Raw genomic sequence first — 12,930 nt, forward strand, 5'->3', positions numbered from 1 at the left:
TTCAACTCATTTGATAATAGTTTCATCATAAATAAAATTTTTCAGTTGGATCTAATTGAGTAAAACTTTAGCCCACAGGTAAGTTTTATCAATAGTTATGCTGTGCAACCGAATGTACCATGTGCATGGTGCATACGGTTCAAAACGACGTCGTTTTGATTAAAAACGCGCGTCCCACTTAAAAAAAAAAAATCAGGTTCGACTCTCAGCAATAGCATTATTGTGGATATATAGTTATGAAATTGTGGATATATAGTTATGAAATTGTGGTTATATAGTTATGAATTTATGGATATTTAGTTCATTCATTGTGGATATTTAGTTCAATCATATATTGTGGATATTTAGTTCATTCATTGTGGATTTTTACTTCATTCATTCATTCATTGTGGATTTTTACTTCATTCATTCACTGTGGATATATAGTTATGAAATTGTGGATATATAGTTATGAAATTGTGGTTATATAGTTATGAATTTATGGATATTTAGTTCATTCATTGTGGATATTTAGTTCAATCATATATTGTGGATATTTAGTTCATTCATTGTGGATTTTTACTTCATTCATTCACTGTGGATATATAGTTATAAAATTGTGGATATATAGTTATGAAATTGTGGTTATATAGTTATGAATTTCTGGATATATAAAAATGCTATTGCCGGGAATCGAACCTGATTTCTTCTTTAAGTGGGACGCGCGTTTTTTTAACCAAAACGGCGCCGTTTTGCAACCGTATGCACCTTGCAAGGTGCATTCGGTTGCACAGCATAATTTGCGTAAGTTTTATGTCTCTAGATTCTTTTGCTATTTAGTAATTGAGATAAATATTATCATAAGGGTTTCTTAATTGGATTTAATAGAATTAAAACTTTAGCCCAGAGGCAAGTTTTGTTTTATGTCAATAAATCCACCACCCATTAGATGATATAATTTTATCACAATTTCTTAGAGTTATAAATTCAGTTCAATTATAATTCTAAGTTTCATGGTTTGCATTGGCAAAACATGTATTCAGTCACTTTTTAAAATTTAGCAACTTTTATTAATTGATCCACGAATCTTGCTCGGTTCTTCGGACTAACTGTAGTAAGTTACGTGATTTGACATACATCTTTTGGATTCCATTAATAATAAAATGTATCTTTTGAAATAACAACTAAAGTTTCAAATAATTGAATTTGAACATGCACCTTTTTTAGTTCTCAATGAAAATTGTAAACTTCAGAAAATTTTAAAAATTAGAAGTGACAAATGAATAATATTTCCCTCTTACTACAAAGTTCCAAGTTTTGGGTACATTATTGAAAAAAATTATATTTTTTTTATGAGTTAATACCATCTGAGGTCCTCCGAATATAGTGGGTTTGTCACGTTTAGTCCTAAACTTACAAATTGACCATATGTGGTCCTTTGACTTTCAAATTTAACCATTCATGGTCAAAGTTAACCACCCATGGTCTTTCAAGTTTCGAAATTTTACCAGTCGTGGTCCTCTTGAAAAGACCATGGTTGGTTAAAATTTAATAGTTGAAGGACCATGAGTGGTTAACTTGGACTACAAATGGTTAAATTTGAAAGTCGAAGGACCACACATGGCTAATTTGAAAATTTAAGACTAAATGTGCCAAAACCACTATACTCGAAGGATCTCGGATGGTATTAACTCTTTTTTACCAATATGTTTAAAAAAATAATCATGTTAGAATTGTTAAAACTTTTATGTCCAAACTATATTTTGCAATTTATTATAGTAGAATTTAAAAATATCAAGAAAATAAATTATTTATACTTTTCCCTATTAATAATGTAAATCATTTTCATAAATTCAATATTCATTTTTAGGCGATAACTAACTAAGAGCAACCCCATTATGAGGGTTTTTAGTGGCTTTTGCAGGAGGAAAAATTGGGCAGGTTTTTGATAGATGGGGAAGTTGATTTTTACATAATTTTTCTTCTTGACAATCTTTTTTGTTTTTGTTTTTTTCCTTCCTCTCTCTTAGTTGTCTCTGAAAAACTCCAACTAATGTTGTTGCTCTAACTAACTAACTAATCCTTAATACTTAAATTGCAAATTAAATTAAATTTATAAGTATCAATATTTATTTATAATGTTTTATTTATATTGTTATTTTGATCTAATGTCTACATATATTTAATAAATATATTACCATTAAAGAATAGAAGAAAACAAATGATGAATGCACTTATGCATGTATATAATGACAATTTGAAGAGATAAAAAGTTATAACAATAAGAGTACTTTTGCTCTAAAAAAAATGAGTTAATACCCAAAATAGTGACTATGTTGGTTTTTCTCCATTTAGTTCTGAACAACTTTTGTGATTTAATTTAGTCCCAAATTTGTGTATTTTTGCTAAATGTAATCCTTTGTTTACAATTTCATCCAATAACTGTTAAATTGAAGAATTTTGGTAATTGCAAGACTTTATTTCGTGATTATCTTTTTCGACATCATCCTTCCACAAACTCCAATTTGCCCAACAAAGAGAAATCTACCCAACTAAGAGAGGTCGCAACAGAACTGAAGATAGAAGCAATAGCAGTGGCTCGGGATTCCATGACTTAGGGACAAGAAGTGTACTTTTCTCGAGAGAACACAACACAACACGGTAGATCCATTTGGGCATGTGGGCTGTGGTGGCATTAATTATTTAGGGCGTCAATTTCATTAGAAATATTGTAAAAGTATAATAAGCTTAGACGTTTCGAGTCTTGTGGCTTAAAGTGAAGGGAGAGATAAGACAGGTGATCCACTTTAAGCCTCAATGCAAGCACATCATTTCTGTCTCTGCTTTGGCCACGTTTTCAGCTTTCAGCAACTCAAGTTTGAGTGTGTATTCTTGGTCTCAGCTTCTTCTCCAGAATCCCCATCCCCATCATCCGTCAGATATTCCCCCTCCATTCAAAAACACAATCTCAGAAAAAGAACAATTTTTGAATAAAATCAAAACAACCATTTCATTTCAGAACCAACAAACCAGTAATATCTCAAAGGTCATGAGCAACCAATCCAGTTGCCAATACAGCTCATATGTACACGTATTATACATTCAATTGAAATTTAAATGCCTATTTTATCTATAAAAAGGACGGGGCGTGTGAGTTAGGAACCTATTCAGGCATTCGACAAAACCTCAATGGAGAGAGCAAAATGTTGCTTTGCTTAGTGGAATGAGCAAGAAACAAAGCTTAAGTTGCGCTCTGAACGAGCTGAGTAGTAACAAAGGAAAATGAAAAGCCATGCTGTCATAATTTCAGCAGGTTTTGCAAATTCAACTAACAAAACCTCGGTAATACCTCAACCGGTGTTTAATTATGTTAACCCCTGCAGTGTACCTTCTTCCGCATTCTGCAATGTCCTGAAAACCATTTGAAATTAGAATGATGACTGTCATGATCAAAGAGGCTATTCAATGGTTTAGTTGGAATCTCAAACGCTTCCACTACGAAGCACTTTTGATCTGTAGAATTCTTAGTAGAATATTATCTCTCATACTCTGGCCTACGGACAGAGATCTGCTTACCACAAATAGCAAGAACCCCATAACGAACCTCTCGAGGAAGTTCCTCCACTAAACTTAAGATAGCCATTTCATGTTTCTTTTTAAGTTCATCAAGCTCCTTTCGCTGCTCAAACATCAGCTGCTGAAGTTTCTGCACAGTGCTTTTCGTGAGATCAGAATAAGTCTTGTAAGATGTTTCATTTCGCGTATCCAATTGATTAGGTCCATTTGCAAAATCCAGATCAGCAGAATGACCAATTTCATCCATGTAAGAATTTCGGAGTGCACTTACTTTTTGTTCCATATAATTATCAGTACTAGACTCAGTTTCTTGATGCTCATTTCCACTCTCATCTTTCTCACTATATGGCAATGGTTTTTCATTTTCTTCAGCATATGGTGAACCAGCGTGTACAGGCCGGAGTGGAGAGTTTGCAGGACTAGTAGTCTTGGGTGAATCAGACCAGTACTTACGACCTGAAGGAAGCTTTTCCAATACAAGACCTGCAGTGCGAGTGCACTCAATTGCTGCCGAAGGCGATAATTCATCATGAATGGCAGAAATAGCCTTTTCATCTGCAATATGATCATCAGGTCTCTCTATTGGTGCCCAATCTGGAATGTACGACCTAATTTCAGCATCAATCATTGCAGCAATTGCTGAAACATCTTGGTCTGTCAGGTCCAGCTCCTCAACCATTTCGCTAGCAACAGCATTTGCGGTGTCAACTTGGATATCAAATGGGAAATGAATGTTCCGGATATGACCTGTGCCCACAAGGCAGACGATCAAATAGAGCTAGGCATGTTATATTTTCGAATAAACAAAGAACACAAGCCTACCTGATGAATCAGCAATTCGTAGTTTCAAGAATATTGTATTCAAGTCCTTCCTTTGACCCTGCACTGTAAAGTCTCGGATGCCCTCAGGCACCGGAACCTTTGAACTGTTGAGTTCATAACTGTGATGACTATCTGCAAAAGTTTTCAGCACTAGAAATGTCAAATGCAAAGAATTATGGGCATATTAACAAAAGCCAATCAGTATATAGAAAACTTGCCTGCATAGTGTGGAATAAACGGCGATCGAGCTAAGCTTCCAGAATCGTCATCAGTGAGGAGAAAAGGATCTATTAATAGTTCCTTGGCAGACAATCGTTCAGAGACTTTTGCAATACACTTCTCAATAAATGCTTTCACGCCCGGATTCTTCACCTTTGCCAATGATGCTGGCTTGACTCCCTTTGGAATCAGAGAAAGAGCCACCAAAAATTAGTCAATAAATATGGCAAGTTAACAAGCATACATATACATATATCTGTGCGTGTGCGCATGCATGCATGTATGCATTAAGATCAAATAAACAATACTTTTTTTGAAAACAAATAAACAATACTTAGTTTCAAATAAATCTATTTCATTAATGAGATTTGTGGATATGGAAGTTATTAACACAAAAGGAATGAGATTGACACTTTAAAAGAGATGGTGATTCAAGTTGCAAGTTTGCAAATATTTCTGGCATAGTAAGCAGTTTATCATGGAAAATATTTAGGATGTGTTTGGTTCACACATGGGAATCGAAATCGGGATGGGAATCAAATACTTGTAATGGTAATGAGTTTTGGTGAAAGTATTTTGCATGTTTAGTAGTATAGTGGAATTGAAATGATTACCAATATTGATGTTTGGTTATGTATGACCCTATAATGAGAATAAAGGTTTTAAAAATACAAAAACAAAAAATCAAGGCAATTGATCCTAATATAATGACATCCAAAACACCAATATGAACAATAAAAAAAATCAGAACAAAAATCTAAAAGCACTAATCGAAACTTAAAAATCAGATAATTCATATTACCAATAAGATGGAATGATACCCGTTTTTAATTAGTGAATGTGGTTTTTAATTGAAGGGATAATCAAATCTCATAGTTGTATTTTAAAAAGTTGTTAACCAAACACTAACTATGATTTTGATTCTCATTCCTGGTGTGTAAACCCATGAACCAAACACACCCTTAGCACCTTCAGTTGCTCTAAACAGTGTTCCACTTGAATGAAATTTATACGGAGTGAAAGATCACAAATTAAAACCATAAAATTTGCTCTCTTTTCTCAAGTTACTTGGTGAAACCATAATTGATAAATGGCACATGAGGATAAAAGCTTGTCTATGGAATGCAAAAATCTGAATAAGTGAACTGCGAGCAGTTACTGTAATGCAAAAGACCCAAATGAGGGATTTGCTTCAAGTTAACTAACATTACCAGGGTAATGTGAGTCTGGTTATCTTATATAACCTTGTTTAGTTTAAGTTGTTATAACCTCTAGTGATGCAACATTATTGTCACATAAGAAAATGGGGTAAAATGAAGGCAATGTGATAACCTTGTTCAATTTTGCCCTTTATGCTGCATATATTATTTTTGTAGTGAATTTCGAGATAATATTACATTTCCACAATCTTAAATTAACACACAACGTAATGTTAAATTCCCGTAATCTCACATTACTTTTTAGAAAGTAATTCTATTATTTAGATGCAATTTCACATTTTGTGAACTTAAAGTCCACCAAGTCTAAACTATTCTTAAGATTTGAGGAGCAAATAATAACCTCTTGACTAGTAGATTAGCTCAAATGTATTACAAGTGAAATGCAGAGAAGGAAAGTCACACAGCAACTATGAAGAATCAAATTCCAATTGCAATAAGAAAATTACCTGTTTAGTAGCTGAGAATTTTCTAGTTTTTTGGAAAAATGGAACAGAGTTTTTATTCAAAAGTAACTATTATCCAAATTAGAAAATATAAAATGGAAAACACATTTTTCATGTTTTCCAGATTTTCCAAATACAAAGCATACATAGTTTCACTTATAACTACCATTATCATTAGTTAGAAATTTTCACTTACCTACCCACACCACCACTTACTTACCCCCCCACCACCACAACTATCTTCATTGTAATCATCACTTTCTTCCACCCACCACTACCTACCTACTTACCCATACAGCCATACTACCACCTACTCATGTACCTTAAACGCAGCTACCTACACCACACCGCCACCGACCTACCACCACGACTACATTCATTATAATCAGATCTTACTTACCATTATCTATCTACCTGATCCCCATCTACCTACAGTACAACAACATACTCGTATATATATATATATATATATATATATATATATATATATATATATATATATATATATATATATATATATATATATCCATAATCAGGTGAAAACCTATAGACAAATCCAAACCATTTATCTAATAGATCTAACGGTTGAAAATAAACAAAACTTTGTAATATTTATGAAAATGACCCCGCTCATTTTAAGAATTTGTAATATTTATGAAAATGATCTCGCTCATTTTATACTTGATTTCCCATCTATCAGATTTTGCAAATCAATGGTTTGGATTTATCCACAAGTTCTCACGGGAGTGGTTCTCATATATATATATAGAGTAAAAGACATTTTTGGTCCTAGACTTATAGTGGCACGGACAATTTTGGTTTTTAATAAAAAAATTAGACAATTTGTGGACACTCTTATTATGACAAGGACAATTTTGGTCCTCCGTCACTCGGGTAATCAGGCAGGAATCCAGTGAAGGCTTATTATGGAGAAGCTGATAAGCTTACGAGCTCACAATCACCTCTCTCGATTCTAACAGCCAAGAAGATGAAAGGTCCATAAAGGAGGAAGCTTTAACTAGAAGTTAAAACAGTCACAGGCGAGTATGGAGATGAAGAAGCGGATGCCCGTGCCGCTGAGAAAGGAGATGTCACGCTGAGTCCGGTGACTTTTCAGGCCAAAGGGACGAAGATGAAGATGATGGTGCATGAAAAGACGCAAATACCCCCTCTCAAATGGGGCATTTAACGGGAAGAGTGACAGAGGACCAAAATTGTCCTCGTCTTAATAAGAGTGTCCACAAATTGTCTAATTTTTTTATTAAGGACCAAAATTGTCCGTGCCACTATAAGTCTAGGACCAAAAATGTCTTTTACTCATATATATATATATATATATATATATATATATATATATATATATATATAAGCAATTAAATTGTAAATAACTTCATATATTTTAAATTGAAAATATTTGAGTTTGAATAGTTTCCAATGGAAAATGAAACTTGAATTAAAAAGGAAAAAAAAAAAAAAAAAAAGAAAAAAAAAACTAGAGATGAAAAAAATGGACAACAGAAATTTGTAACTAAACAGATCCTATACTTTTGACTATTCAAATAAAATAATATTAGACTATGCCAAAAATCACCTTCAACTCTAGAACCTCCAAGTTATGACTACAGTCTACATAACATACACTGAATAATCTCAAAGCCTTGCACACTATGCAAGATCCTTGACAGTAGAACTCTTGGTTATGGGTTCAAGCCCCACTAAGAGCAATCCTAATGAGGACATGTTGTAGTCTCTCCTTGATAGGTAATTTGTCTTGTTTGGGATGTTCTATTTATTTGTTATAAATCATAGTGGCCATATCCATAAATTGTAAAATATTCATTGCTTCGAGAATAAAAAACACTAAATAGAAGAGCACACTAGTAAATCTAAATTTTGAAATTATCATATGTTCTGTGTAAAGCACCTCTAATAAAGGAGGGCAAGATCCTTGTAGAAGTAAACAACAATATTGCACTATCTATTATTCCTCGGGAATTTGAAGTTTGCAGTAGAATATATATATGTACACACACACAGGCCGACCAAAACATATCACAAAATTGATTTTATTCATTTCTTATAGAAATGGAAAGTTGACTCCATGCATGGTACCCTTCACTTATTAATTCACACCTTCATTGGAGAAAAGAGAACCTAAAGTGGCTTTCTTCTTCATTTCTGACTTAACTTTTTTAGAAAAGATTTTTTTTCCTTTTTGATAAATGTATTTGTTTAGAAAAATTATGATCTACAAGGGTAAAAAGTTAAAAACTATATCCATACTTCTTTCAACTGAAAGAGCCAAAACGACAGGAAGACATAAAGCCTGATTACTATGTGTTTTGAGTCAGAACAACAGTCTCTATGTAAAAAAAAAAAAAAAAAAAAAAAAAAAAAAAATCCAACTGCTTTATAAATTACAGAGATAATATTTAATTTTAATTTTAATTCTCTAGTCCTGACTTGAATTCCTAACTCGATAGATAAGTTGCTTTATTTTCCATTTTCAAAGAAGCATGACAAACAATTAGACATGATTTATTTTAAATCTGTTTTACAGGTAAACCAATCCGTTTTTAAAAATTTTGAGGTGGTAAAAAAGCTTATATGCCCGGAATTGACAGCCCATATTTTACCCTTCCAAAAATATTGGTTTTCATGGCCTAGCCATTGGGCGCCCTCTTACCCATATTTTAGTTTCCTACCTGTAGCTTTTGCTACCCATGAGAGGCATTTCAGAGTCTTTTGGTAGAAATGTGGACACGACTTAAACAATTAAAACATTTTTTTTTTAAAATTTTTTATTCCATGCAAATTTGTTATTTAAACTGAAATCAAATCTTCATTGCCATTTTTCCCTTATTGTGGAACACACACACATATATATAACTTCATGATATTATTCATAATATTGATAAAATACTATAAGTCTATCCCTATACTTCATAGGGCTGTTTTTTCTTTATTTAGGATTCTACATCTTTTAAAATTTTGATTATTACAAAATTATTTTCCTTTCCATTTTTAGGTACTACTGCTAAAATAAATTTTGATGTCAGAACTTTTTGTTTATGCTAATTACTGAAATGTATTTGTGTTTTGGGAAAGCAAAAAATGATAGAATGGCTTTATTTTAAAATTAAAATTGCAACATTTTCATTCTAGTGCTATGTTGACTCAACTACATTGAGAAAATATTAAAATGGAGTAAAATAGTATTTCAAAATGAAGAACTACAAATTTATACTGAGAACCATGAATGATTTTAATATTTTTTGAAAATTGAAAAGAATAGGTAAATTCATACTGTCAAAATTTAGTTTAGCCCAAATTTTAAATTGCCCATGTTTCATCCAAGTATCCAATCCTCCCATCCGCCACATCTAGTAAAAAATTATGCATGCTCTAAACTCCATTTTCCATGATTATTGTCTAGAGACAAAACCAGAAGAGTCAACCATAGCTGTAACATTTTCCATAGAGCTATGATATTTTAAGTCACTTAAAAATAAAATACACAACCTAGTAAAATAAACATTAGAATAATAAAGCAAAAATAGATAAATAAATAAATAAATAAAACGCAAGAAAGAATACGATGGATTTGTACAGCAAACAAAAAAAAAAACAGTTTATGAATGCTTACTGCTGTCACTTTCTTGAATATTTGAGCAGCATTGGCGCACTCAACATATGGATATTCAAAAGTCACAAGCTCCAGCAAGCACATACCAAAGGCATATATGTCTACAAGTTCATTATATTCCTCCTCATAGAGTTCTGGTGCCATGAACTCCGGTGTGCCTAATAAAGGAGATGGAGCCACTTCAATTTGCTGATAGCTCAAGAATTATGTATAATGGGCAAGAGTCAACAATTCAACCATTTTGTTTAAACATTTATTCCCAAACAAAATAAATAAACAAATAACAACAATAAAAAGAACAGAGGTTGAAGAACTCACCAATGACACTGTGAGCAGAACGAGCTTTACGCAGAATGGCAGCCAGTCCTAAGTCACCAATTTTCACCTCACCTTGGTTACCATTTACAAATATATTGTCGCACTTAAGATCCCTATGAATAATTGGAGGATCATGGCTGTGAAGATAGGAAAGCCCCTCTAATATCTGCCTAGACCAATTCTTCAATGCTCTCACTTCAACCTTTTTATGTTTTTTACGATACCTAAATAAGCATACAGAAAGGCAACTTTCATGAATTGGAAGTGAGATCTGTATTATACTCAGAAAGTAGGAAGTCAAAGAAAAGTGTCAAATGCCAATTATATTTATACCCTATAGATTCTGTGATTTGTTTGAGAATCCTATGGTTCAAAAATATAGAGATAACCCATTTAAGGTTTTAACACCCTGCACGATATCTCCTAAATTTACCTTTTGATAATTATTACTATGGGGCAGCTTGAAGGGTTTAAAAATCAGAAATTTACAACCATGTGCTAAACCATAGGGATGTGAATTGGTGAAACCTCAAGAGGCATCCTGCATTTTACCACAACAAAAATAAAAATATTTCACTTCAACTTACTGCCTTAAAGTTCCTGAAGTGAATATTTCAGTAATGAAGTTGATATTCTCATTCTTTGTGTCAACCCATGAGTTGTAGAACTTGATAATGTTCTTGTGCTTGAGAGTTTTCAGCAAATGGACTTCAGAATAAAGACGCTCCAAATCCACAGAATTCTTCAGCAAATCTGTGACCTTAACCTGATTCCAAGCCACTTCAATTCCCTCCCATTCGTCAAATGCTCGATATCTGTATTTCCAAACATTAAGTCAAGGATTATCAAAGTTGTGCGGACAACAGAGAATTCAACAAAGGAATTTAATACAAAAGTAGGCCCATTTTCGAATGACGCTAACTCGCAAAAGGATACACTTTCTTGAAGGCTCCTTTTCCTAGCACCTCTTTGTACTGCAAATTGCAACACAATGCACTCATATCATTAAATGTATGGATTATTTACAGCTCAAAGAAAAAACTACTCCCAACTCCCTGAAAACAAATTCCTCCATTATGCTGTCTAGTGATCAAACTGAGATCATATAAATTAAAGTGGACCCATATTGATTTAAATAATTTAATATAACACGAGATTAAGGAACTGCATTAAATATAAAACTGAAGAAAAAGCCAAAATGGAAAAGTGTTCAGTTATTTAAAATTTACAACAAGACAAAAAAAATATTAAAAAAAAAAAAATCTGCACGACCATTTAAAAGCCAACAAGCAGGAATACTTCTCTCACGACTAACAATCCAGAAAAATAAGCAGATACGAAACTAAAAGGCCAGGAAAGGGGTAATAATCTGATGCACAGAATTCAGAAGAGAAAATCACTACAAAAGGAAAACCAATAATAAGTTTACTAACCCGACCATAGCGACCGGAAGGATCTATCTCAACGAACTCGGGTTCGGATTCAGAATCTTCAGGTTCCACCTCCGAACCAGAATCATGGAGCATTCTCTCTATTTTTCTCCAACTCAAATTCAAATCAAATCCACCGAGGGAAATCCAAACCCTATCTTCGCCTTCCTCGAAAATTCCAGATCAGTTCAATTCAAAATAAACAAATCCGAGCAATTAAATTGGAACTCCAGATTATGAAGAGAAAATCCAGACAGTTTGAGCAAATTATCTCTCACATGTATGCATATATTGCGTATACAAATATAAACGTATTATATACATATAAATAAATAAATATATATATTTCGATTACATACACAGATCAGTAATCTCAGAAGGAAGAAGATGAAGAAGAAACGTATACAAGAAATGAGGATGTGTAAAGGCCATGAGCAATGTCGTAATTTCACCCTAAACAGGAGCGAGTCAGCTAACTGATTGTCACCAACAGCCTCTTTTCCTTTTCTCTGGACAAAAATGGAAACATGAAAAGTCAACGATCCACTACCTTTTTTTTTTTGAAGGGCATAAATATTTTTAATAATACAGAATCATTTACCAGGGGGAAAATAAACATTTTGGTCTCTTAATTACTTTTCAATTATTAATATAATCTTTAATTTTCAATTTCAACAAATTTGATTCTTCAATTGTTTAAAATTTTATCCATTAAACTCTTTCTAGTACCAAATTGACGAAATTTTAAAATTGTAAAAATTATCGTTGATTCATTAATTGATCTGGTATATATGTACATTCATTAAATATATTAGAACTCTTTGCAACAAAAATACTTAATTACAATTTAAAAAAAGTTTAGTAACAATTATAATGAATCTCCTATATTACATTGTATTCATATACTATGAGTTACATATTTAAATAAACAAATTCGACATTAAATTACTTATGTATGAACTTCTCATATATAATATTGCATTAATATACTTTCAAATATTTATTTAAGTATAAACATTGGGCATTAACTCATTCGCCCAATGCGCGTGTAAAACTAGTAGAGTTCGATAATTATGAATATGAAGTTCAAAAATTATAAAAATATAACTTTATAATTATGAACATATAGTTCAATAATTATAAACATAAAACCGCGTCCACCTTGCAAGGTGGATACGGTTCCACAGCATAATGATTGCTAAAATTAGGAGTTGACTCTTTTTTCTTTTTTTTCTTTTTCTGAAAAAAAGGTTGAACCCCAACTCTAAGAGCCCCTC

The 12,930-nt window shown here is 32.5% G+C and overlaps 1 protein-coding gene across 1 annotated transcript; it reads right to left on the reverse strand.

Annotated features, from left to right (window-relative positions):
• Nucleotides 1-2,962: 2,962 nt before the first annotated feature.
• LOC109177036 (probable serine/threonine-protein kinase WNK3) lies at nt 2,963-12,082 on the reverse strand. Its single transcript, XM_019326374.1, has 8 exons — nt 11,657-12,082; nt 11,160-11,197; nt 10,811-11,038; nt 10,224-10,447; nt 9,906-10,063; nt 4,596-4,776; nt 4,378-4,509; nt 2,963-4,302 (listed from the first exon to the last, which is right to left on the reverse strand). The coding sequence occupies exons 1-8, from the start codon at nt 11,747-11,749 to the stop codon at nt 3,515-3,517; spliced, it is 1,842 nt and encodes a 613-aa protein (XP_019181919.1). The 5' UTR covers nt 11,750-12,082; the 3' UTR covers nt 2,963-3,514.
• Nucleotides 12,083-12,930: the final 848 nt, after the last annotated feature.

The sequence above is a fragment of the Ipomoea nil genome, unplaced genomic scaffold, assembly GCF_001879475.1.
Source record: "Ipomoea nil cultivar Tokyo-kokei standard unplaced genomic scaffold, Asagao_1.1 scaffold0782, whole genome shotgun sequence".
In the NCBI taxonomy this organism is placed as follows: domain Eukaryota; kingdom Viridiplantae; phylum Streptophyta; class Magnoliopsida; order Solanales; family Convolvulaceae; genus Ipomoea; species Ipomoea nil.

What these genes read in the sequence shown, in the direction of transcription:
- LOC109177036 (XM_019326374.1), bottom strand. Translation starts at nt 11,749, where the DNA reads ATGCTCCATGATTCTGGTTCGGAGGTGGAACCTGAAGATTCTGAATCC. An exon ending in CTTCCGGTCGCTATGGTCGG is followed by an intron (nt 11,198 to 11,656) that starts GTTAGTAAACTT and finishes TGCAATTTGCAG; the next exon opens with TACAAAGAGGTGCTAGGAAA. An exon ending in GTTTATTCCACACTATGCAG is followed by an intron (nt 4,510 to 4,595) that starts GCAAGTTTTCTA and finishes AAACTTTTGCAG; the next exon opens with ATAGTCATCACAGTTATGAA.